We start from the raw sequence: 27,190 nt of genomic DNA, 5'->3' as shown, positions 1-27,190 counted from the left end.
GCTCTTAGGTCACGTGTGGATGCTAATATCTCAGAGACCAATATGGGGACTGCCCTGGGGGTCTGGTGGTTAGCTTCCACTGCAGGGGGCATGGATTTAACCCCAGGTCAGGGATCTTAATCCCCCATGCCACGAGGTGCAACCAAAAAAGAAAAAAAAACAAATCAGTGTGAAGATTAACTGAGGGGTAAGATGTAGGGGATCTCCCAGGTAGCGAGTGACAGCTGGGAGGGGACGGAGCAGGATGCTGGGAGGTGAGCAGGGCCTGCTTTGTTGGGGGAGTTGCAGTGACTTGGGCATCTGGCCGGGATTAAGTAGTCATCATGGAAGTCCCTATCTTGCTGCCTCAAACTCCTCTTGTGTGAAAAAATCCTAATGGGTATAATGCCTGAGGGAAAGGAAAGTGACCCGCCCTGGAAAAATAAGGAGCCAGGAGACTGGAGGAGAACCTGGAGGGCCCCCCAGAGGCTGAAGACTGAGAAAAACTTCTTAGAGACCCATCCAGAGAGAAGGCAGCCTGTCTTCAGAACCTTGGTGCAGCTAGTAGCTTGCACTCTGTAAAGTTCACGGAAAGAGCCATCTAGTGGCCTGAACGACTGTGGTCCATCGGGTCTCCCAGAACCACCTTCTACTGGGTCTGTTTCATGGGTCGTTTGAGGATAAAGGGAAGCTCCTTTGTCTGACTCCAGCCAGACTTGAGAAGTCAGGACACATCTGCAGGGAACGTCCACTGAGCAGCCCCTTGAATAAGGAACTTGTCCAGTAGCAGACCGTCTTTCCCACCTGGATGGCATGTGTTCTGGGGAGGAGTGTCATCTCTAAAGCAGGAGGGGCAAGAGGAGGCAGAAACAGCCCTCTCCCCGGTCACCCGTGCACCCAGCCCTGCTCCAGTTCCCCTTCTCGCTTTCCCAACTCTCTGGGGCTGGACTGGCCTTGCTCTTCAGCCTACTTAGAGAACCTCTTCCAGCTTCAGCTGCCTCATCTTTGAAATGAGTGCTTATGTATGACTGAGTCACTTTGCTGTACACCTGAAACTTACACAACATTGTAAATCAACTATACTCCATTATAAAATTTTAAAAAATAATAAAATTTCTAATCAAAAATTAAATAAAATGGGTGGATAAAACATAATAGGTACTCGGCATTATATCTGCAACACATCCCATCTGTTTTTCTCTTTTTATTGAGTCATTGGTAAGTTGCTTGTCTATTTCATTCTATTAGAATGTGTGTTTCATAAGAGCAGGTGTCTCCAGATCTTAATGATAGACACAGTACTTCTGCCAGGGACAGTGGCTGGCACATCCTTGGCACTCAGTAAATACACATGAATGGATACACCACAGAAGGTTACTATAGAAGTTGGGATGAAATGATGCTGGTAATATTTACCTTCCATTCTCTGTGCTTTGACCAGTGCTTTTGCACAAAGTTGATATATCTTCTCATTGACTTTATGAGGCTTAGATATTGTTATACCTGTTTTACATAGGAAGGGCCAAGGCTCAGAGAGGTTTGCTAACTTTCCCAAGGTCACACAGCTAGCAAGTGGCAGGGCCAAGTTTCAAATTCAGAAGAGTGACCTCAGAGCACGTTTCTGTAACACGTCAGCATGTCCCAGGGGCCATGATTGCCCATTGCCCCCTTTTGGCTCAGCACAGTGTGAGAGATGAACAGCAGACACATCCCCTCTGAAGGGAGGGACCAGAACTCTCCTTTCAGGGGAGAACAGGACACTCAAAAGTTGGTTGTGAGGAGGTTTTCTGCCCTGAAGCCTGACAGAGAATGTCAGGGGCTTGTGAGAAGCATGGTTAAGAATAGCACATGCTACCCCATGAAGCACAGCCCCCTCAGGCCAGGAGGCAGAGGTCATTTTCCAAAGGTGTTAAAGAGGGCTCACCTCCATCCACAGCCCCCAACGGAGGTGGCCATTCTGTGTGACTGAGTTGTGTCTGACTCTTTGTGACCCCAAGGACTATAGCCCGCCAGGCTCCTCGGTTCATGGGATTCTCCAGGCCAGAATACTGAAGTGGATTTCCATGCCTTCATCCAGGGGATCTTCCTGACTCAGGGATCGAACCCACGTCTCCTACACTGCAGGTGGATTCTTTACGGCTGAGCCACCTGGGCCATTCTGCATAGCATGCCGAACCCTCACATAAACAGGAGGTGTCAGTGGGGCTTCTCCAGTTTGCTGAGGGTTAGGCCCACAAACAGGCAAACCTTCTTTGGGAACTTAGCCCATAAAACTTTGCGTGGAGGCCCCATCCCTGGGAGGGTGGGCCAAGGCAAGCACAGGCTCATAAAGGAGATTTAGGGAGATGACAGCAGCATATTCATTTGTACCTCTGCATAGTAAAGATAATTTATTGGCAGCTCAGCCCTGAAATCACATGGATGGGAATATTAGGTGCCTTTTCCTTGCTCCCTGTCCCCACCCCAAATGGCTCTGACTTTCAGATGGTGTAAATTAATGGGGTTTGTGTGTGTGTATAAGTGCATATATATTTATTTATTTACAGGCATCTTTCCTTATTTATCTCTCTGGCTCCGCGAGCATTTACATTTCTTCAGAGACTCTGCAGTAATGAGCTTACAAGTGGGTCATTCATTACCCACTTGTGGCAGGAGGCAGGGGGAGGGCCTGGGGGACCTGGCAGATGCAAAGGATGAGTTTGATTCATCAGCAGGAGGCCCATTTGTCTCCTCAAGGGCCCCTTCCCCAGAGGATCAGGATGGGAGAAGAGCACAAACGGGAGAAGAGCACAAACAGGAGATGGTACAACAAGGAGTGCTTCCCAGGAGCTGGGACAAGAGGCTCACGGAAGGTGTGTAGGGAAATGAAGCCATGACAGATAGCATGTTGGGGTTGGGGCAGTACAGAACTGAGTTTAACCTCAAGTAACGAAGACCAAGAATTGATGCTTTTGAACTGTGATGTTGGCGAAGACTCTTGAGAGTCCCTTGGTATCTCAAGGAGATCAAACCAGTCCAGCCTAAAGGAGATCAGTCCTGAATGTTCATTGGAAGGACTAATGCTGAAGCTGAAACTCCAGTACTTTGGCCACCTGATGCAAAGAGTTGACTCACTGGAAAAGACCCCGATGTTGGCAAAGATTGAAGGCAGGAGGAGAAGGGGATGGCAAGATGAGATGATTAGATGGCACCACCAACTCAATGGACATGAATTTGAGCAAGCTCCAGGAGATGGTGAAGGACTGGTAAGCCTGGTGTGCTGCAAGTCCATGGGGTCGCAAAAACCGAGTGACTGAACAGGGAGACAAAGCAGAAAGGCAAGAGGACTTTACGCCAAGGACTCAAGCTCTTCAAGTAACCCTCTGCCTGCTGCCCCCTCTCTTCTTTAAATTTCAGCCCACTTGGTGATTGCTTTCTTGTATTGTCTTTGCTGGAGGTAGTGTCACCCACTAGGGGTTGTTTTGGGCACCCATGGGCCACTTCACCAAGGCTGGTTGCTAACATCCCTGGGGAGTAGAGTGTCGGTTTTATACCCATGTTGTGTGATTTGGAGCATGTAATCTCTCTGTGCCTCCATACATCCACCTGTCAAATGTTAGTTGTTGTTGTTGTCCAGCCGCTAAGTTGTCTCCGACTCTTTGGGACCCCACGAACTGCAGCACGCCAGGCTCCTCTGTCCTCCGCTGTCTCCAACAGTTTGCTCAAATTCATGTCCGTTTCATCTGTGATGCTATCTAGCCACCTTTTGTCAGACATCTGCATTGTGACCTGTTCATCTTGGGTGGCTCATAGCTTCATAACAAGCCCTTTCACCGTGACAAGGATGCTAATAGTACCTACCCAAAAGAGTTGTTCTGCGATTTTTTGTCAGCTGTGTTGTTGTTCAGTTGCCAAGTCATGTCCAACTCTTTGCAACCCCATAAATTGCAGCACACCAGGAGTTCCTATCCTTCACTGTCTTCCGGAGTTTGCTCAAACTCCTGTCCATTGAGTCGCTGATGCCATCCAACCATCTCATCCTCTGTCGTCCCCTTCTCCTCCTGCCTTCAATCTTTCCCAACATCAGAGCCTTATCCAGTGAGTCAGCTCTTCGCATCAGGTGGCCAGAGTATTGGAGCTTCAGCTTCAGCATCAGTCCTTCCAATGAATACTCAGGACTGATTTCCTTTAGGATGGACTGGTTGGATCTCCCTGCAGTCCAAGGGACTCTCAAGAGTCTCCTCCAACACCACAGTTCAGAAGCATCAATTCTTCGGTGCTCAGCTTTCTTTGTAGTCCAACTCTCACATCCATACATGACTACTGGAAAACCCATAGCTTTGACTAGACAGATCTTCGTCGGCAAAGTAATGTCTCTGCTCTTTAATTTGCTGTCTAGGTTTATCATTGCTTTTCTTCAAGGAGCATGTGTCTTTTAATTAGGTATAATTAAAAAGCGTCTTTTAATCAGGTATGTATATTGAGGTCTAATTGACAAATAAAATTGTAAGATATTTAAAGTGTTCAATGTGCAGATTTGATATAGAGATATATTTTCCCCCACTGAGTTCATTAACACATTGTTCTGGAATTTTTAAGGATAATCAAGTGTCAAGTGTTAGTGCACTTCTTGGAATTAATGTTCTATACGTGTTAGCTACTATCATTATTATTATTAAATTTGAGTTTTGCTGGGCTTGCTTGCCCGTGATTCCCTGTCTGCCTGTTAAACGTGCTCTCTCTTCTGAAGTTCGGGCAGGAAAACTGCTTTCTTTGTGAAAACCTCCTCCGCTGTCCTTGGATTCTTGATGAAACCCTTGGCACACATTCATCGCCACTCTGCCTCCCTTCGCTCTCGTCCTGTATTAAAATACTGGATGTCCACTCCCACTTCCCTCTCTTGTGTCGGAACTCCACCAACAACAGGAAGCGTGTCTTAATTCCCCTTCCTCGCCTCTGCCTTGTCCATGCCTGGCAGGGAGTAGGCACCCAGGTAAAGTATGTAGGGTGAATAAACCAGTGGTTCTCAACCCTGTCGGACCCAGCCCCTCTTCATGCAATAAATCTTTTAAAATAATTCCTTTTATCTATCATGAAATGAAATCCATACTTGTTACAACCTGCTTACACTCACAGCTCTGAAACAGATCAATACACTGCCTTGATAATAATATAACAAATGTGTTCAAAGTAATTTGAAATAAAATAATGTGTATTTTGTTCTGTAAATGACCAGGTATAACATCTCCAGACTAGCGCTTCCCAAACTGTAATGTGTGGACAAACCCCCAAGGCATTTTGTTCAAATACAGATTCAGTGGTCCAGGCGGGAGCCTGAGAAGCTCCATTTCTAACAGACTCCCGAGGATACTGATGTTGCCGGCTGACGGGCCTCCCTTTGTGTCGAGGGGCTAGAAGACCCATGAAAAGATCAGGTGCCAGATGTTGACTCACCAAGAATTACAATTAACAAATGCAGGTGGAGAACAGGTGTGTTTGTTGGTAACTTACAGACATAGCTCGTGTGGCTGTTGATGACAGGATTTTTTAAAAATCATGCTAAAATTCTGAATGATGTAAGATCTCCCCTTGAGTTAAAGATAGTTGCTTTCCTGGAAAATTCAGTTATATTAAAAGCACTCAAAAGTAGTCTGTCATATATGTAAATTTGTATGAGGTTCCTGACCTGCATAATTAAAAACCAGTTGTTTGCCCACGTGACGGGTAGAGACATTCAGAAGTCCTGCAGGATGTGGGATGGTTCTTCATTGCTTTGGAAATATGCATTGCTAGGCATCTGCTGTCCCCTGTCGCTCTCTGCCAGGAACATCCCACAGTCATTGTGGCAGCTGAAATGGCACATGTTTTCAGAACACCCCTCAAGGGGCAGTCCCACTTCTGTGGAAAACCCTGGAATAAAAGGATTCCTTAAGGACTCTTGAGATCTTTGAGGCAAGGCTCTGAAGTTGAGTTACTTGAAAGTCCTAGATCCTTGGCTTTGAGCAGGCTCACAACGTGCAGTGGGTAAGGGGACCTGCACCATGTTGGACAAGAGCTGTGATGATCTGTAGAGCAGCTGCCCCTTCTCAATACTACCAGCCACTGCTCAGTCCCAGACGGTCATCACACGCAGAATCCCAGCCCTCTGCTGGCAGGTCTCTTGCTGCTTCAAGAGAGGGTGGAAATCCAATTTTTAAGATGGAATCTCTAGACCTTGAAATGTTGGCTGAGACTATCAACCAAGACATGAGTACCCCGTACGAAGCAAACCAACCCCTTGATACAACCATGAAGTCCCAGTTATGACCTCTGGTTTAAATTTGGGGGCCTTCCCTGGTGGCTCAGTGGTACAGAATCCGCCTGCCATTGTAGGAGACACAGGTTCCATTCCTGGGTCAGGAAGATCCCCTGGAGAAGGAAATGGCCACCCACTCCAGTATTCTTGCCTGAAACATCCCATGAACAGAAGAGCCTGGAGGGCTATGTAGTTCATGGGGTCGCAAAGAGATGAACATGACTTAGTGACTAAACAACAACTTAAATTAGGGATGTGCCAGCAGCCTGGGAACTAGCCACTTGCTTGGATGAACGTCCCCGCTCTTCAGGGTGACCCCATTTCCAGCGGGAGAGTCTAACCCTCCTCCCACTTCCCCCCTTGCAGGCGCAGTTTCTCCCCATCTCCTCCAGCCCCTCCCTGTTACCTCCAGCAGCCTTTCCTTAGTTAACCTGGGCCCTTTCTGCGGCCATCTCTTTCTCCCTGGCCTAGCTCTCCTGTTCTGTCCACTTGGACTGGTCACTTGGGGCTGTTGTTGCCACATGGGAGCAGGGCTTGAGCCACTGAGGCTGCCAGCAGGGGTCTCTGGAACACATGCCAGTGGAGCCATGCTTCTCCACCAAGGGTGATTTTTGGCCCCCAGAGTATGTCCAGCAATGTCTAGAGACATTTTTGGTTTTCACACAAGTGTTACTGTCATCTAATAGGGAGAGATCACAGGTGCCGATTGACACTCTAGAATGCACAGGGCAACCTCCACAAAGAGATGTGACCTGCCCCCAGATGTCCCTAATGTCACAGTTGAGAAAGTCCATCTTGGAGAAATCCAGAAGGCTTTGTTACCAAAGCTAGATTGGGTTGTTCATTGTGACTGTCACACCTTCCTGGTGGGGCTAGAAAGACATCTTGGGTCCAGTCTGGACTCCTGTGCTGGCCCCAAGGATACAGCAGTACGGAGTTGAGGTCCAGGCCACGTGGCCTTGGGCAGTGTCAGGGATAAACAAGGCCGTAAGGACAGGTTTCAACGGGTGAGATCTTGTTGCCCTAGGGGAACGGGTCCAGTGTGAACTGAACTGGTCTCTTAAAGGGATCATGAGAGCATAGTGAGGGGGTGAGCAGGGCTTGAGCAGAGTCAGGGCAGTGAGAAAGGAGAGAAAGCAGGAGGAGGGTGGGGGGCCCTAACCCCATGAAACTCATCTGGGTTTGCCGGCTGGCGCTTCTCCAAGCTAGTCCTCTCCCTTGCATAGGGGCTGGAAGGGATGCTGGGGCCCTGTCTTAGGGGGTTAGCTGGAGCAAACTCGATTCTGTTGGCAGCCTTCTGTTTACTCAGGCAGGCTCTAGAAGGGGACTAGAATCATCCAAGGGCTGTGTCCTTGAGCTGTCAGGAACGATATTAGTGTTTGCTCCAGTCTTTACAGGCCAGGGTTGAGGCCATGTTGAGAAGCGGCTCAGAGGGGCTTGGCTAGAGTTTGGTCAAAGGGAGCATCTTTGCCAGCAGGTCAGTCTTCCTCCCAGAGGGTGTCCTGGGGCTTTAGGGTTCTGTCTCTCTCTATAAAACTATTTATCATCACTCCATTTCCAGTTGACCTAGATTTCCACCCGTGTGTGTATTTATCGTGTATGCAAGTAAAATACAAACCCACAGGCCTGCTGTATAGGGAAAAACCCAACATAAAAAGGTCTTCAACTTTTTATTTCCTCAATGAGTAGGTATTTCAGATGATAAGTCTGTATTATGTCGGCAATTCTCAAACTTGTTGGTCTCCATGGACCCCCTTCTATTTTCAAATATTGTTTCAGACCCCTGAGCTTTTCTTTATGTAGGTTGTATCTATCAATTATTCGTTATATGTTGAAATATAAACTAGGGCATTCTCAACTATGGTTATTTATTGATTTACTTAAAATAATCATAACTCATTACATGTCTGTATAAGTAAAAACTTTTATGAAAAATACGTATGTTTTACACAACCAGAACAGATTTCGTGAGAAGAGGCATTGTTTTGCATTTTTGCAAATCTTTGTAATATCTGGCTTAATAGAAGACAGCTGGATTCTCACATTTGCTTCTGCTTTCAATCTGTTGCGATTTCACACATCACGGATCCTCCGCAAAACTCCACTGTGTGCTTGTGTGAGAGGATGAGTGAATAAAGGAAAATAACATCTTCAAATTATGATGAAAGTAGTGAACTTTGGGATCACCTGAAAGGGTCCCCCCAGGGGTTCTCAGAGCTCACTTTGAGAACCACTTCATTAGATCATCACTGTAAGCATTAATTCCAATTTAATCCATTGTAGTACTCTTGCCTAGAAAATCCCATGGACGGAGGAGTCTGGTGGGCTGCAGTCCGTGGGGTCGCTAAGGGTCGGACACGACTGAGCGATTTCAATTTCACTTTTCACTTTCACACATTGGAGAAGGAAATGGCAACCCACTCCAGTGTTCTTGCCTGGAGAATCCCAGGGACAGGGGAGCCTGGTGGGCTTCTGTCTATGGGGTCACACAGAGTCGGACACGACTGAAGTGACTTAGCAGCAGCAGCAGCAGCTAACACTTATTCAGGTCTAGGCTTTATCCTGGAAGGCAATGGCACCCCACTCCAGTACTCTTGCCTGGAAAATCCCATGGACAGAGGAGCCTGGTAGGCTGCAGTCCATGGGGTCGCTGAGAGTCGGACACGACTGAGCAACTTCACTTTCACTTTTCACTTTCACGCATTGGAGCAGGAAATGGCAACCACTCCAGTGTTCTTGCCTGGAGAATCCCATGGGCGGGGGAGCCTGGCGGGCTGCCGTCTATGGGGTCGCACAGAGTCGGACACGATTGAAGCAACTTAGTAGCAGCAGCAGCAGGCTGTATCCTGTGTGCTTTACTCGTGTTAACTCTGAACTCTCGTAAAAGTACCGTTAGGCAGGTACTAGTTATTATGCCTATTTTACAGAGAGGAAGACTGAGGCTTTCAATGTTAGATACTGTGCCCTGGGTCACACAGTGAGCAAGTGGCAGAGGCCTGATGGACTTGATTGCACTTTACCTCCTCACCCTGCCCTTCCAGATGGCTTAAGTCTACTCACTGGGTGATGGGGCACCAGCTAAAAATGTCAACTGAGTGCTGAGTATGTATCAAGCCTCATGCTAAATGTCCTGTTATTAACTAGAATTAAATATGAGTGTGCCCTATTATTTAATCTCTCCCTCACCTTTGCAAAGTAGATCTTCCGACCCCTTCTTCTTTGGTGAGAAAACTGAGGCCCTGAGAGACTAAGCTCCTATCCCCGGATCTCAGAGTTAAGGGGCAGAGGCTGGATTCCACGTCAAGCCAGTGCTACCCATGCAGCTCCCTCCCTCCTCACCCAAAGCTGCGAATCCCGTCAACATGACTAAATCTGCTAAATTACACCAGGCTTATTATTGAGGGTTTTATTAAAGCCTGGCCTGCCCATGCCCAGCGAGGCCCCCGAGTTTCTAAGTGCTGGCCAGCCCTGCCACTCTTTGTGCATACGAATGAGCCAGCGAGGGGCCTCTGTGAGGTCTGTTTGCATTGGCAGCTGGGGTAATTGCATGTCCTAATTGGGTGCAGCTATGCACAGTGCGACTGCCCTGGCACAGCCGTCCTTTTGGAAGCAGGTGCAGGCCTCTCCCCCAAGTGTCCCTCTCAATGGCCCTGGTCACCTTGGTGATGGGAATGAAGCCTCAGACACTGAGTTCACCAGCGAACAGCTACTCAGCTGGCCGTGCGTCCACATGGCATGAACGGAAGCCGTAAACGGGTGGTGATGAGTGAGCAAGTGGGATGGGTGCCCTCACGCCTGCGCGATGCACCTGCCCAGGGCTCCCCTCTGGCACCCTCCCTGGTCCTCGGAGCTGCCGAGAAGCGGGCAGTGTCGGCGGGTGTGGCCTCTAGACCTCCACTGCCTGGGTTCCAATCCTGGCTCCTCCATTTCCTAGAGCTGGATTTAGTCCCTTAACTTCTCTGAACCTCCGTACTCCCATCCAAAACATGGGAAGAATAATAAGCGTTTCTTTTATAGGATCCTCATGGGAATCAAATGAGTGAGTTGGTGCAGAAGGGTTGGAAACAGCCTGGGGCAGCGTCGGCACTATAGGCGTATTTTCTAACAGGTGCATGTTTCGTTAGCACCTCGCCTGTGTCAGTCACTGCGCTCCGTCGGTTCTCAGGTGTGGGGAGAGAGGTGCCAGCCTCAGCCCCTGGGATGCATGAGGAGTTTGAGGCACAGGGAGATGAGATCATCCATCCCAGGTCAAAGAGCTCCTGGAGAAGACGATCACAGGACGACGCGGGGAGAAGACCACGCACTGAGGAGCACCCATCTTCCCCTCCGTCCCAGGTCTCTTGAAATTCATCAGCTCTTCCTCAACGATTGAAATGGCAGAACTTTGTTAGTCAATTGTATTGATTAATGGTCGACTCAGAGAGTGTTCAGCAGCACCACACAGGACCTGTTATCTTATAGATGAGAAAATCTGACAATCGCTAAAGCAAGACAGATCCCCGGGTCTCCTCCTTTCCTGTTTGGTGTCCTTTCTACACAAAAATAAGAGCAAAGGTTTATCAATGAGTGGAGCATTTAGAACCCACCTCCACTCTGAAACAGGACTGGGGTGTGGCGGGGGGTGGGATTCAATTGATCAAGCAAGGAAAAATCCATCCTGAAGTCTGAACCATAGAGAACCAGGAAGGACAGAGGCAGACCCAGGTGTCTCCAGCACAGCAGCCTGGGTCACGTAAACCACCTCTCGAAGCCATCTTGTGCTTGGCATATTTCTATCTGATGGAAATTGGCTCTAAACATGCCCAAGGTTGAATGGGAGTGGAGGACATTATTGCATTTAATTATTTCTCTGGAATAAAAATGGATTCTAGCAGCAGCTTAGAGTTAAGGCAACAGCAGAGCAATTAAGAGTTTTGGAGCTCGCATGCGAACATTTCAATGTGCAATCATTGTAATAAGTACATTAAAATAAAATAAGTCAAAGGGTTGCATTTGCATAAATAACCCAAGGTGAGAGTGTTGGATTGCTTAAGAATAAAAGGGACACAGCTAGTAGATCATCATGAAGAAATAATAATTGATCTGTCATCCAGGTGGAGACCATCGGGGTGAGACAGTGGAGGTCCAGTGTTAATCAGTGGGGAAGCTTCTTTGCTTGTCCTTCTTCCTGCTTTGGGTGTGGCAGACAGACACATTCTGGAAGTTTTATATACATTCATCATCACCAAATACCCATCATGCCTTATTTTCGAATCCCTATTTTCCAGATGAGGAAACCGAGGCATGCAGAGTTTGGATCACATCACTTCCAGCATCACTTTCATTTCCTGGTCAGGTTATTGCACTTCCCTGTGCCTTAGTTTCCTCTCCTTCTTTAGGACTCATGCTGTGGCTTCACTGGGTGCTCGAGGGGATTAGGGACACCAGGTGCGTGAAGGGCCAGAGTTTAAGGGGACATGGGTGCTAAAGGTATGATGATTATCTCACATGTGTTTGCCTGGAAACCTCCCACAGTTGGTTTGTACAGGGAAGGGAACCTGGGCTTGATTGTCTGGATCTTGATTCTCCAGGGAAGGAGAGAAAAACCGAGACCCATTAGCCTCTTGGCGAGCAGGTGAAGAGTTAAGGGGAAAGTGAGTGATACTTCACCAAGGTATAGAAGGATTGAGGGATAAATGGATAGAGCAAATGTAGTGTGTTTGTACAAAGGAATATTATTCAGTCTAGAAAAGAAGGAAATCCTGCCATATGTGACAACATGGGTGAACCTCAAGGATGCTGATATAAAAGAGGGATGAAAGTGAATGTCACTCAGTCATGTCCCCATGGACTGTAGCCCACCAGGCTTCTCTGTCCATGGAATTCTCCAGGCAGGAATACTGGAGTGGGTGGCCATTCACTTCTCCAGGGGAACTTTCTGACCTAGGGATCGAACTGAGGTGTTCTGCATTGCAGGTGGATTGTTTATCATCTGAGCCACCAGGGGAGCCCAGAGGATGTTAATACTGAGTGCAGTAAGCTGGACACAGAAAGACAAATGCTGCTTGATCCACTTAAATGAGAATCTAAAACCGTCAGATTCAGGACTTCCCTGGTGGTCCAGTGGGTAAGACTTTGTGCTTCCATTGCAGGAGGTGAAGATCCAATCCCTGGTTGAAGAACTAAGTAAGATCTCATATGCTATGTGGCATCTCCCCCCCAAAAAAAAGAGTCTGCCTTCAATTTTAAATAAATAAAACAATCAAACTCAGAGAATCAGAGTGTAGGATGTCGGTGGCCGGGGCAGGGAGAAATGAGGAATCTCTAATCAACGGGCATGAAGTCTTGGTGGTGTAGGGTGAATGCGTTCTAGAGATCTGTTGTATCACCTTGTGTCTGTAGACAGCAAGACTGTATGGGACACTTAACACGTTTGCCGAGAGGGTAGATCTCCTGTTACGTGTTCTCACCACAGTAAAATAAAGTGTGCAACAAAGAAGAAAGAAAACCGTTGGGGGAAGGTGTTGGAGAACTCATCAGCTGCTGTAGAAAACAGCCCTGACTCAGCGTGACCGAGATCTTAGGCTCCTGAGTGATGCCTGATTCTCACTGACTATGCCTCAGTGACTTTTCTGGAAGCTATCGAATACCTGTGAGCTCTTCATGCCAGGAGACAAAATATTTCCCTTTCCTCTTACACTGAAATCTTTCGGTTTCCCTTGACAGCTGAGTAGCACCTGGGGCCAGGGGGGAGGCCATGGGGTCACGCAGAGCTGACAGACCCTGTTGTGTGGGTGTCTCTGAGTGGACAACCTTTATTAATCTTGAGTCCTGTTAAAACTGATGCTGGCCCCTGGTCCTGATGTCACAATTAACCAGAGGAACCAGCTGTTTTCTGACGGTCAGATTAGCTTCATTGATTGCAGTGTTTCCTATGTCTGGTGTTGCTTAGAGAAGTTCTGCCAGAAAGTGGTAGAGAATGTGAGCTTTTGAAATTTTGAAATTTTTTCGGAGGTTTTCTGCTCAGGGAATAAACTGGTGATCGTCAGTTAGCAAGGAAAGAGAACAACCCAGGAACTGTACTTAGGATGTTTTTGATGATGGATACATGTGGCTGTGGGGGTTTCTGCTCACTCTCTGCCTTCTTGTTAATTTCTAGAAAATGGGCTTCGCGACAGAATTTAAACTTACGTTCTTGGACAGCAAATGTTATCAAACTGATATTTTGGCTGTTAGAGGCAAAAAATAATATGAAATTGGGTCTTGTATCCGAGGTCAGCTAAGAGGAAGAAAGCAGATAGCTGTCTCCTGTATTAATCAGGATGAGTTAGACCGTGCTGCAGTAACAAAGATCCCCGAACCTCAGGGACAGAACTCCGCAGAGGTTTATTCTGCCCATGGAGGGTTGGTGGAGTTGCAGATGGTGGAGATGGCCTTCACCATCAGGAGTGTGGCTGGATGCTACCAGGGAAGAAGGGACATGGCAAAATGTGCCTGGCCCCAGTCACTTGTCTTGGCTGTAGCAAGTTGCTTGGCTGTGCCTCGTTTGCAGGGGATGGGAAGTGCAATTTTATCATGTGCCTGGAAGGAAGAGAACTGGAATATTTGTCAAGAGCTTTATTGAATACCATCCCCCCATCTAGTCCATTCCAACTAGGCTAATGTGTGCAAAGACCCCATCCACTCTGTCCCAGAGAAGGGGACTCTAAATGCTCTGCCCTTGACCTTTCAGCTGAACAGAAGAGGCACAAAACTATAACAAGTTTTAGAATTAGACAGTTGCAAGTTCACAGCCTTCCCTAAATGACGTCAGACAAAACATTGAATATCCCCAAGCTTTTTTCCCCTCGTTTGTAAGATGAGAGAATGGTAGTATCTGCCTCTGTTACTTCAGAATTTATTTCTGAAGGTTAAATGATTTATCACATGGATGGGCTTAGCACACTTCTGGCACCTGATAACATGCCCAAGTGAGTGAAAGCAACAAGCAAACATTGGCTCCTCTTTCTGTAAAATAGTGAGGGGGTACCCCTTAGGGGGTGATTTTCAGCATGCAGTAAGTAATACCTGTGAATCAGCAGCATATGGTGACTGGCTCACAGGGACAGCTCAGAGAATTCATCTGAGAGGCTGCTTGAGATGTTTCAAGGGTCTCTGGACAGAAAGAAGGAAAAGAGGAATAGCAGTGAAGTTTGTTTAGGTTTCAACAACAGAGGCATGACCCCTACTTGAGGGGGATTTCTTACAAGATACATGCGGGAGGTAAGAAAAGCCGGAAATAGGTGTTAGAACAGGAAGTTCCCCTTTACGGACCAGCATGTAAGGTCGGCTCCCATGTAGGACCAGCAGCTTCTCTGCGACGGAACACAGACTGCACTCTCTTGGAGTCTCCTTGTTTCAGTCTTCCTATTCATGCCTCCAGCCGCTGCCACCCTGCTGCTATGTGGCCCCTCCTTCCTGTCCCTCCCTCTTCTGTGACTTCCTGACACCTGATGGCCACTGGCCAGCCTAGAGACGGCTCTTTGGAGATGACATGCCTGTCCCAGATCTGTTTAGCTGGGTGAGAGTGGATGGGAGGGGAGTCAGGCTGCCATGCTTAAGGGGACAGAGTAAGGGGGATCAGAAGGGCTCTGCAGCTCCCTGAAAGTGGCTGGTGGATCTCATGGCCCAGGGCAGAAGTCAGCGACCTATCCGGTTTGAATCCCAGCTTCACCACCAACCTCTTGGGTTACCTTGATGGGTCATTGATGCCAGTACCTTCAAAATGAGAATAAAAGTATCAACTTACAGGATGGCCACGAGGTATCTTAATATTACTTTCATTCCTATGGACTCTTGAAATTGGTACTTGATGCTGGGGGAGATGAAACAAAGGTAAGAAGTGGGCAGACACATTGCTGGACCAAATGGGGACATTGGAGACAAGGGCAAGCAAACCAAACCCAGAGAAGGGGAACCTTCTAAACTCACTGTCCTGGAGAACTGGGGTCTGCACAGTGTTTTTTAAAGGGCCAGATAGAAGTATTTTAAGCTTTGCAGGCCAGATAGATAGTCTCTATGGAACCACTCACCTCTACTGTTGTAGCAGGAAAGTGACCATCAGATCAGTTCAGTCGCTCAGTCGTGTCCGACTCTCCGTGACCCCATGAATCACAGCACGCCAGGCCTCCCTGTCCATCACCAACTCCCGGAGTACACTTAAACTCATGTCCACAGAGTCGGTGATGCCATCCAGCCATCTCATTCTCCGTCGTCCCCTTCTTCTCCTGCCCCCAACCTTTCCCAGCATCAGAGTCTTTTCCAGTGAGTCAACTCGTCACATGAGGTGGCCAAAATATTGCAGTTTCAGCTTTAGCATCAGTCCCTCCAATGAACATCCAGGATTGATCTCCTTTAGAATGGACTGGTTGGATCTCCTTGCAGTATAAGGGACTCTCAAGAGTCTTCTCCAACACCACAGTTCAAAAGCATCGATTCTTCGGCGATCAGCCTTCTTCACAGTCCAACTCTCACATCCATACATGACCACGGGAAAAACCATAGCCTTGACTAGACGGACCTTGGTTGGCAAAGTAATGTCTCTGCTTTTTAATATACTATCAAGGTTGGTCATAACTTTCCTTCCAAGGAGCAAGCGTCTTTTAATTTCATGGCTGCAATCAGCATCTGCAGTGATTTTGGAGCCCAAAAAAATAAAGTCTGACACTGTTTCCACTGTTTTTCCATCTATTTCCCATGAAGTGATGGGACCAGATGCCATGATCTTTGTTTTCTGAATGTTGAGCTTCAAGCCAACCTTTTCACTCTCCTCTTTCACTTTCATCAAGAGGCTTTTGAGTTCCTCTTCACTTTCTGCCATAAGGGTGGTGTCATCTGCATGTCTGAGGTGATTGATATTTCTCCCAGCAATCTTGATTCCAGCTTGTGCTTCTTCCAGCCCAGCGTTCCTCATGATGTACTCTGCATATAAGTTAAATAAGCAAGGTGACAATATACAACCTTGACGTACACCTTTTCCTACTTGGAACCAGTCTGTTGTTCCATGTCCAGTTCTAACTGTTGCTTCCTGACCTGCATAAAGGTTTCTCAAGAGGCAGGTCAGGTGGTCTGCGATTCCCATCTCTTTCAGAATGTTCCACAGTTTATTGTGATCGACACAGTCAAAGGCTTTGGCATAGTCAATGAAGCAGAAATAGATGTTTTTCTGGAACTCTCTAGCTTTCTCCATGATCCAGCCTCTGGTGCCTCTACCTTTTCTAAAACCTGCTTGAACATCTGGGAGTTCACGGTTTACATACTGCTGAAGCCTGGCTTGGAGAATTTTGAGCATGACTTTACTAGCGTGTGAGATGAGTGCAATTGTGCGGTAGTTTGAGCATTCTTTGGCTTTGCCTTTCTTTGGGATTGGAATGAAGACTGACCTCTTCCAGTCCTGTGGCCACTGCTGAGTTTTCCTAATCTGCTGGCATATTGAGTGCAGCACTTTCACAGCATCATCTTTCAAGACTTGAAATAGCTCAACTGGAATTCCATCACCTCCACTAGCTTTGTTCGTAGTGATGCTTTCTAAGGCCCACTTGACTTCACATTCCAAGATGTCTGGCTCTAGGTCAGTGATCACGTTATCGTGACTATCTTGGTCGTGAAGATCTTTTTTGTACAGTTCTTCTGTGTATTCCATAGACAACCTATAAATGAATAGGCATGGCTGTGTTTCAATAAAACTTTATTTACAAAAACAAATGGCATGGAGGATTTGGCTCAGGGCAGACAATAGCTTGCAGGACTGCTAAAGGAGGAGATGAGCTCAGTGTCAGCCGCACGTCAGCCCCTCCTGGGCAGCAGCACCGCCTCCACAGCTCTCTTCCTCCACCGCCCTCCTTGAGAACCTTTAATAGTCACATTTAGGAAAATGAATGAGGATGTCTGCCCTCAGGATTGCTACTCATTGCCAGTGTGTTACTATAGCAATGGATTTAAAAAGTCAATTAGCCTCAATTCTCCGTGGCCTCTGTGTCCCCTCTGACTGACTAGCTTTGGCCCAGTGGATTCTCTTTCAGGTTAAGGCCTTCGTAATGGGCTCTAAACAGAAGCGCTATATTTTGGGAATGATGCAGGATGTTAGTTGACCAGTGCATTTGATCCAAGCTCAAAATAGCCAGGGCCCACATACCGTGGAGAAGCTGAGTTCCAGGTGCCCCTCTTCCTGGAAAGACTCATTGTCTCAAAAATGACTCTTGCCTTTTCTCTTGACCCACCCTGTCCCGGATGACTTAATCAGTTCTACTCCAGATACAAGCATCAAGAGTCAAAGCTCAAACACAAAACTGTCACCAAGTCTTGGATTCATTGTAAGGATTGTCCTATAAAGGACACATTCCCGCCGAGATAGCTGGTGATGTCTCCCCTCCAGAATTAACTATGGCATGGTCTCATTTCTCTTATGGGCATAGATCTAGGAGCATGTCTTAAAGACAATGGAAAGTAAATACTATCCTATCAATGTTTTCTCCCCTTATAGCTTTATTATGGCTTTGCTAGCCATTAACCATCATTCCTGCTGGAATTTAAACAGGAAACTCAAAACAAAACTGTCTAGATTCCAGTGGCAGAAACACTCAAGGAGACTTACATGCAAAGGGTATGTGGCTAATAACAGCACTGAGGATCATAGTCCGAGCACGTTAGAGATCGCAAAAGTTTTATTTTCTAGTTGGAACATCTTGTATTTCAGGTTGAGAAACGGAGTTCAAAGAGAAAGATCTAACATGAAGTCTAAGGTGAAGCCCATAGCAAAGGCAGGGCGTGTGACACCAGGGCTCAAACCTCCAAACCTACGTGCCCCATCCTCCAGAGCCCACCTGCTTAGCTTGATGGCTCAGTCAAGATTCTCTTCTGTGTTTTGTCCCTCTCTTAGGACGGCTACTTCTCTCACCGGCCGAAAGAGAAAGTGCGAACAGACAGCAACAATGAAAACTCAGTGCCCAAGGATTTTGAGAACGTGGACAACAGCAACTTTGCACCCAGAACTCAGAAGCAGAAGCACCAGCCCGAGCTGACGAAGAAGCCCCCGAGAGGACAGAAGGAGCTTCTGAAGAGGAAGCGGGAGCAGGAGCAGAAAGGGAGGGGACGTCCATCCCCGGGGAAAGGTCCCAACGAGGTGCTGCCTCCCGGCGAGAGGGTCGCGGTGAACGGCAGCCGCGGCAAGGATGCCCCCCGACCGCCCCACGGCCGCAAGAGCGGGGGCAGCTCCCCCGAGGCCAAGCCTGACCAGCCCCTCAGGTGCGACATCTCGGGCAAGGAGGCCATCTCTGCGCTGTCCCGCTCCAAGTCCAAGCACTGCCGCCAGGAGATCGGGGAGACCTTCTGCCGTCACAAGCTCGGGCTGCTGATGCCTGAGAAGGTGACTCGCTTCTGCCCCCTTGAAGGTAAGTCCCAGCCCCGCTCTGCTCACGTCCTCAGACCTTCTTTGAGCGACTGCCCTATTTTTCAAACCCCAAATCTAGACACAAGATCATTTGTTTTGGACCTTCCTGTGAATTTCAGAATCCTGCGTGGAAGTGTCCCCACATCATATTACCTTTTGTTGCAGCGTTAACCAGTTGCCTTCATGACAAAAGATAAAATACAACGCAATCAGGGCTAATGTGGAAGGTGTAGGTGGCAATGGTATTGATACGGATTGTTTTCTCTCTCAGCAGAATATGGGGATTAAAACTGACATGAATATTGCTATGATTGAATAGGATCTGAAAGGATCTATTGGTTGCATTGACGTTGGAGGCTCTGAAAAAACATCTTTCTCGTTTTCCTCCATCTACAATTTCTTCCTTCCTTATTTCCTTCTCCCTTCCATCCCCCAACCCCCACCAGCCTCCCTCCTGCCCCACACTGGGCCCTCTTCTCCATGCTGATGACCAGTGATAAATCAGACCTCTCGCTGCTATGCGGTACGAGGTCAGAGCTGTTAAGAGTGACGCTCATCAGCGCAGGGGAGGGTCCTCAGAAACCGGGGGCATGAGGGAATGGCTCTGCACAGGTCAAGTATTCCAGTGTGGACATTTCAGCATCTCACTTCTCACCACTGATATGTGTTCCTTGCTGGTTCATTTCACCTTTTCCAGTGCCTGCAGGTACTGAGCTCTCGCTGTGTCCTGGGCACGGCACAGGCAATTTGCGTTCGGTCAGCTCGTCTCATCTGTGGCCCAGTGAGGTTTATCACTGTCGTCAGGAGCATATCATTTTTCATTTGAGTGACATAAAATAACTTCCCCCAGGTCTTACGGCTTGCAGGAGGCCTCACAATATAGGTAGAGACATCCTGAGATAGAGATACCACCATCCTGGCTGAGGTCGTATTTTCTCAAAATCGAAAAAAAAAAAAAGACATGGTATGGCAGAAAATTTCAAACCCACCTTGGAGAAGGGAGACCCTTCATGTTCCCACCGTCCGGCTACAGGTAACTCATGGGGGTCAGTGCTCTTTTACCCACATCCACACGCCCTCCCCGCCTCCCACGGCCACACACACAAGCTCACTGCAGGTCAGCAGATATTCTTTTTCTTATAGAAGACCTTACATCCCAAGTAGTTTGTGAATTAGTCCGCCCCATGGCTTTCTCCATCAGACGGCATCCAAAAGACTTCTCTAAAAAGAAGAGAGAGCCGATGTCACTGGGAGCAGAGAGCGATGCATTGGAAATGGAGCGATGTGTGTTCTAGTTCAGGTTTCCCCAGGAACTCACGGGGAAAGTGCCTTCGGCTCTCTGCTTCCAGCTTCCTTATCTGTTCAGGGAGCGCCCTGCGTTTAGTACTCGAAGGGTCTTCCCACTCAGCCCTCCCTGGGGGTCCACTCGCAATTTGCTCTTCACCCCTCGTTCTTATTGGCCACAGTCAGTGCCAGGGGTACCCCACTGTCCCTCACTAAGCGACCAAGGGTTCCAAATATTAATACTTCCTGTTGCTTCTAAATTCAAATATCAACGAGTGCTCATTGTGTGGAGGACAGATGGGGAGACCTGGCTGCAGCAGGGGGCCATGAGTGGAAGAGGAGTGGGCCCACGAGGTGCTGGGTCTGTCTTGGTGTCCAGACGGAAGGTCAGAGCCTCAGGAAAGCCACCTGCAGAGCTGGGCTGGGTGGCAGGGTGGGAGCAGAGGGCCCTCGGTTCCCCCAGCATCAGAGGATTTGGAGGCCAGGCAAGTAGATGCCTGATGTCTCATCAATCCCGCATCCCTCTTGATGCAGGAGGTGCGAGGTGAGAACGGCTCCCAAGTTAAAGGGGACTGGGTCACCTCTAGAGAGATCCTGATTCCATCTCTCCACTGGACAGACAAGAAACAAGGCCCAGAGAGGAGGAGGCTTATGGTCAAGGTCACCCAATCAGAGGCTGAACTTGAGCTGAAATTCAGCTCCTCATCCCTCGCACGTGCTTCTCTGTTGACCCCCGGTCACAGGATGGAGGGTATGGATCAGGTCGGGGGTGGCCACGTGGGTGAGTGGGTAGAGAGGCCTGGAAAGGTCATGGCAAACCCTTCATGGGGCCCACTCTGGGCGAGGTGCCGTGGGGATAGCTTCAACCCTTACCTCAAATTCATCTGTATTTTAAAGTGTTCAGATGGAAATGTGTATCTCTGCTATACTCTCTTTACAGTAGAAAGGTTTAAAAAGAAAAGATTCATGTCTCCCTTGCACAGGGACTCTTGTCTAAGCGGTCCCAGGGTTCCCATTATGTTGTTGACTCAGCAGATAGTGGTACAGATGTTTAAATCAATAAGCGGAGATGTTTCCAAAATCTTTTCCTTACCTAGCGAGTGGCCTGGCAGAGGCCTGAGCTGCCTGTCTTTCCTTGAGAATAGCAGGGGGCACTCGCTGGGTACCACACTTTTTCTATAAAGGGCCAGAGAGTCAATATTTGAGGCTTCATGGGCCTCACAGTCTCCATCACAACACCTTAGCTCTGCTGTGTGTCACAAAAGCAGCCAGGACGATACATACACAAGTGCACTTGGTTATTTCGAAAAAACTCAATTTACAAAGCAGGCGGTGGGAAGTTCGTGGCCCATGGGGCCACAGTTTGCTGATCCCTGCTAGGTACCAAGTGCATGTGGTAGTACCTCCAACACTTGCCTTCCACCCCATTGAATGCTCATCCCAGCCCTCTGAGGTCAGTCTCTTTATCAACCCATTTAATGGATGAAGAAATGGAGGCTCAAAGAGGTTTAGTCCATGGTCAGAGGTGCACAACTAGCAGGTGGCTGGGCTGGTATTAGCTCTCAGGCTCCAGAGCCTACAAGCACTCCAGATCCTTCCCCTCCTCAGGAGGCAGGCAGTTTTACCTTAGTCCAAATTCTCAGACCTCGGGGATGTCCTGAACCTGCTGGCTGCCTCTCTCCACCATCTGTAGTTAGAGAAGGACCTCCTCCCTGCATGTTTGTAGGGAGCAAGAGGGCTGTTGTGACCAGTGGAGGAAGGGGTCCCCACACCTATCAGGGTCCCCCAGTGAGGCTGTGCAGCATAGGGGATCGCCCATGCTCTCAGCTGCGTCGGCCAAGGTGTCACACCCTTCGGGGGCCTGGGAGCTGGTTGATAAGATTGGCGTGTAAGGGCCTGGGCACACCCAGCCCCAACAGGGCCTTCATTCACTGCACCACAGCCTCCCCTTTTGCAATAAATTTACTGTGAATAGACTAATTGCAAAATAACCCTAATTGGGTAGTTATCAATGAACAACTTCCCGTGGAACAAAACGGCTTACAATTAATAGCATTTAAGCCATAAACTATTCTTCTGCAGAAAGCTAAGATGTAATTACACCCCATACGGAGATGGTGCTCCCTTTCTGGAATCACGGCACCCGGATTTCCCTCTGCTCAGGAGGGATTTGAGCTCCGGCTCCGTGGTCCTTTTATGTCCTGTTCAGTGAGGAAGCCAGTGCGGAGGAGAGGGGAAGTCAGCGTGTGTAAACAGATGCAGACACACATGTCCACATGCAGATGTAGGCACGGTTTGTCATCTTGCCAAGCTCAGCATCATCCGACAGGATGCCGCAAGTTGAATATAATTAAGGAAACGATTCCTCGTGGCTGGAAGTCTGAAAAATTCCGAGACAGGGAATGGGTGTTAAATGTCTGCTGGTGTTAAGGGCTGCTGTTGCTCCCACCCCCATGCCTCCAGTCCCCGCACCCCAGCAGCATTCAGGAGAAAAGAAGCATCTAGAACCCCAGAGTGGTGTGCTCTGTGCGGACACCTTCCTTCCCTTTATGACCCACCAGCTCCACTCTCTGCCTCCTGGAGGAAGCAGCTGGGATGCTGACATGTTTTCACGAGGAAAGGACCAATCTGTAGACCATCCATTCAGAGCCACGAGGAGTGAGATGCGATGTGTCCCATCGGACCCCAAGCCTGGCCTCAGAGAGACTTATTTCTAATCCTGCAGCGGCCCCTCATTGCTCCCAGAGCCCCTGTGCTCCATGTCACCAGTCCCTACCCCCTCCCATATTCCTGGCCCCGGTGGCCCTGACCCCACTGCCCTCACCTCACCCCTGCAGTTGCCTAGGCCTCAGATTCCTTCCTTGGGCTCCAGAATCACCCCAGGGCCTCCAGGCACTCCCAACAGGATTTCCTCAAGTTTCATGGAAATTGAACCATGTTGTATGGAAGGCCCAGGGCAGCGTGGACTGGAAAAATGGCTTCCATCCAAAGATCTGCAGACACTGGGTTTTGCATTCTGGTTCTGCCCTTACTAGCCGTGTGACTCTGACTTCCGGTGCCTCAGCTTTCTCATCTGTAAAATGGACACAGCTGGTTGTACCCTGTCCTCATAGGGTTGTTGGCTGAAACGGGATCATGCATATGAAATGCCTGGTGCACAGGCAGGTAAGGTACAGAGAATGTGTTTGGCTGTCAGCTGTAGTGAGGCAGTGGTGGATTAAGTGAAGAGAGTATTGAGTGGAGCGCCCGCTCCCTGGTGACTGTCCCTTGCCCAGCTGTAGTTCTCTCATTCTGATCTTCAGACGAGGCCCTGTGTGCTTCGGTTATTCTCTCACACTTGTCCAAGCCACCTCCATTGTTGCCCCTACTGCCCACTACCCCCCATCTTGTGTGGCTCTCACCTCTTCCTTCTCCAGATCTTAGCCTAAATGTCACCTCCTCAGGGAAGCCTTCCTGGACCACACCTTCCTTGGGGAACCCTGGCCACAAGGGACACACCAACCCTGGTGAGGGGCAGACATGTCTTTCCCAGTGAAGACCATTCGACCTGAAAGAGGCTTCTAGGCAGGCAGTGCCTCATTATATTTGGAACAATTAAATGTCAGCTTACCTGGTAGCTCAGCTCAGTTCAGTTCAGTCACTCAGTCATGTCTGACTCTTTGCAACCCCATGAACCTCAGCACGCCAGGCCTCCCTGTCCATCACCAACTCCCAGAGTCCACCCAAACCCATGTCCATCGAGTCAGTGATGCCATCCAACCAGCTCATTCTCTATCGTCCCCTTCTCCTCCTGCCTTCAATCTTTCCCAGCATCATGGTCTTTTCAAATGAGTCAGCTCTTTGCATCAGGTAGCCAAAGTATTGGAGTTTCAGCTTCAGCTTCAGTCCTTCCAGTGAACACCCAGAACTGATCTCCTTTAGGATGGACTGGGTGGATCTCCTTGAAGTCCAAGGGACTCACAAGAATCTTCTCCAACACCACAGTTCAAAAGCAGCAATTCTTCAGCACTCAGCTTTCTTTATAGTCCAACTCTCACATCCATACATGACCACTGGAAAAATCATAGCCTTGACTAGACGGACCTTTGTTGGCAAAGTAATGTCTGTGCTTTTTAATATGCTGTCTAGGTTGGTCATAACTTTCCTTCCAAGGAGTAAGTGTCTTTTAATTTCATAGCTCAGCTGGTAAAAAAATCTGCATGCAAAGCAGGAGATCCCAGTTCAATTCCTGGGTTGGGAAGTTCCCGGGAACTTCCCACTCCAGTATTCTTGGGCTTCCCTGGTGGCTCAGCTGATAAATAATCTGCCTGCAATTCAGGAGACCTGGGTTTGATCCCTGGGTTGGGAAGATCCCCTAGAGAAGGGAAAGGCTACCCACTCCAGTATTCTGGCCTGGAGAATTCTATGGACTGTATACTCGACAGGATCACAAAGAGTCAGACACGACTGAACAACGTTCACTTTTCACTTTCAAATGTTGAGATGCTGTCTCCAATAGCCCTCTTGGGCCACCAGCCTCCTTCTACCTTGAGTTAAAATGCCTCAAAGGGAAAAGAAAAAAAAGACATTTCAAGAGAGGCCCCATCCGTTACCCCAGCCCCTCTGGCACCTCCTCACCCTTTGCTCTAAGTAAAGCCAGTGTCCAGGTGAAGAATGAGAACTAAAAACAGAAGTTCCAGGGAAAGCAGTCACTGGGAGCGGGGTGGGCTCTATGGGGACTCTGGACCCAAGTGGCTGATGGTTCTCTGATGAGTGATGAGCGAGGACTCTCTCTTTTGAGTCAGTCGACCAGCTGCAAATTTACAAGCATGTATACATGGCTGGGGCAGCAGCTCCAATATTGGGGTGAGGATGGACAGGAAGGAGGTTTCTGATGACAAGGCAACTGTCCCTGGATGCAGCAACCCATCTCCCCATCAGGCTTTGCAGGACACCAAAGACTCCCGACAAATGTGCTCCTGGCCGGAGGTGGCCAGGGGTGGGGGTGTGGGGTTGTCTGTGACAGAAGGAGACTGGCAGATGGCACCGCCAGCTGCAGGAGGGCTGGCTCCTGGACATCGCCACACCCTGAGGGCAGTGGGGTGACTATACAGCATGAATAGTGTGGAAGGATGGCTGGCAGCCTGGCAGAGAGGAAAATGAGACGTGGATGTCAGCTCAGCTGCACCAGGGTCCTGGGTGGGGCTCCTGCCTCAGCGTCCCCATCTGTTGGGCAGGAATACTGCTTTCTCCTAAGGATCTTGGCTGCATTGCTCAGATGAGACAAGGAGGGAACAGCCACGGACAGCTCATGGACAGTAGTGGCGTGATGAAGTCAGATGACCCTCCTGCAGCCCGGCCAACTGGATGGGGCCAACTTGTCAAAAGACGAGTCATAGAGGACCCATTTCCATCTTCTGCTGAGGAGGGCGCAAATCCAGTAACAAGGAGGTTTCCAGTCACAGTTCATTGTGGTTGAAATAAAATCCCAAAGGTCTTCCTCGGGCTTTCAAGGAAAGGGTGGGACTCTGACCATGGTGAGTCTAGAAAAAAATCATCAAACCCCATTCGTTGGACAGCTGGTAAGTACCAGGTGACGTCCCAGGCCAGCTCTCCCCAAATGTGTTCTGGGAAAGGCTAGATGGTAAGCATAGGCCTTGCAGGCTGCGTGGTCTCTGTCGCAACTTCTCCACCTGACAAGAAAGCAGCCACAAGAAGTACATCAATAAACGGCCAGCGTGGCTGTGTTTCTGTTCCAATAAAGCTTTATTTACAGCCAGCAGAATGTGAACTTCACATAATTTTCATGTGTTATGAAAGGTTATCCATTTGAGACTTTTTTCCAATTATTTAAAAATGTGAAAACTGCTCTTAGCTCGCAGGCCACACCCAAACAGGCAGCAGTAGGCTGCACTTTGCTGACCCTTGCTCTAGGATACGGGGACGTAACAGGGAACAAAAGCCAAGGATGCCTCGTTTCTGCGGGGCATCTGCTCAGGGCACAGGGTCTGCTGACACAAGCTGGAAGGTGACTCTGGGAGGCGTGTAATCCGGTGGCCCCGCCTTCGTGGGGCTTCTGCCCTAATAGGAGAGGCCAGAGGTGACAGGCGAACCAATAGACCTACAACCTACTGCCGGATGTGATGAGAACTTGTAGACAAGCATAGCAGGAGAGAAGACGGGGGTGGGGTGGGCACTGTAGGTTTGGTGGCCACAGAAGGCCTCTCCGAGGATCCTTGATGTCAATGTCACTGGGAACAGGAGACAGCCCTAGCAAACAGCCTGGCATGTTCTGGAAGCAGCCACAAGGTGAGCGTGGCTGAAATTAAGGGAGCAGTGAGGGAAGCAGGAGGAGGAAGGTTCACATCCTACGGGGACGGCCAGTCTGCGGCCGGGTGTTCTGATATTGATATCAGCGAAATGTGAGCTGGAGGAACTGAACAGTTTAAACACGATCTGATTTCGGTATTTTTAAAACTTTATGCTGCTTTTAAATTTTTCATCTTATTTTATCTTGATAAGAACAGTTGACATAAGAACTGCTCTCTGAACCGATTTTAAGTGCCCAGTAGTGTATTTTCACTTATAGGCACAATATTGTAATCGCTCGAACTTACCCATCTTACTTGGCTGAAACCTTGTACTCACTGAACCCCATTCCCCTTCCCCCACTTCTGGCAGTCACCATTCTGCTTTTTGTGTCTGAGTCTGACTGTTATACATTTGTTATATACGAAGAATCATTCAGCATTTATCCTTCTGTGTCTGACTGATTTCACTCAGCATAATGTCCTCCAGCGGAGAAGGCAACGGCAAGCCACTCCAGTACTCTTGCCTAGAAAATCCCATGGACGGAGGAGCCTGGTAGGCTGCAGTCCATGCGGTCGCTATGAGTCAGACATGACTGAGCGACTTCACTTTCCCTTTTCACTTTCACACATTGGAGAAGGAAATGGCAACCCACTCCAGTGTTCTTGCCTGGAGAATCCCAGGGATGGGAGAGCCTGGTGGGTTTCCGTCTATGGGGTCACACAGAGTCAGACACGACTGAAGTGACTTAGCAGCAGCAGCAGCAATGTCCTCCAGATTCATGCATGTTACAAATTGCAGGAGTCCTTTTCTAAAGCTGAGTAATATTCCATTGTAAGTATACCAAATTTTTTAATCCTTTTATTTGTCAGTGGTCATTTAGGTTGTTTCCACATCTTGGCTTTCATTAAAAAAAAAATTCTGCAGTGAACGTGGGCATGCTCATATCTCTTTGAGAT

At 48.6% G+C, this 27,190-nt stretch overlaps 1 protein-coding gene across 1 annotated transcript in view; it reads left to right on the top strand.

Moving 5' to 3' along the window:
* The window catches only part of XYLT1 (xylosyltransferase 1), a 355,532-nt gene that overhangs the window by 178,425 nt on the left and 149,917 nt on the right, over positions 1-27,190 (top strand). Inside the window, exon 3 of the mRNA XM_055409561.2 lies at positions 18,150-18,660. Coding sequence (XP_055265536.2) covers positions 18,150-18,660 — 511 coding nt within the window. The remainder of the gene's footprint in view (positions 1-18,149; positions 18,661-27,190) is intronic.

The sequence above is a fragment of the Moschus berezovskii genome, chromosome 27, assembly GCF_049115385.1.
Source record: "Moschus berezovskii isolate FMDL1 chromosome 27, NW_MosBer_1.0, whole genome shotgun sequence".
Lineage (NCBI taxonomy): Eukaryota > Metazoa > Chordata > Mammalia > Artiodactyla > Moschidae > Moschus > Moschus berezovskii.
The sequence above is the reverse complement of the archived record's forward strand: the minus strand, read 5'-3'. Positions and strand labels throughout refer to the sequence as shown.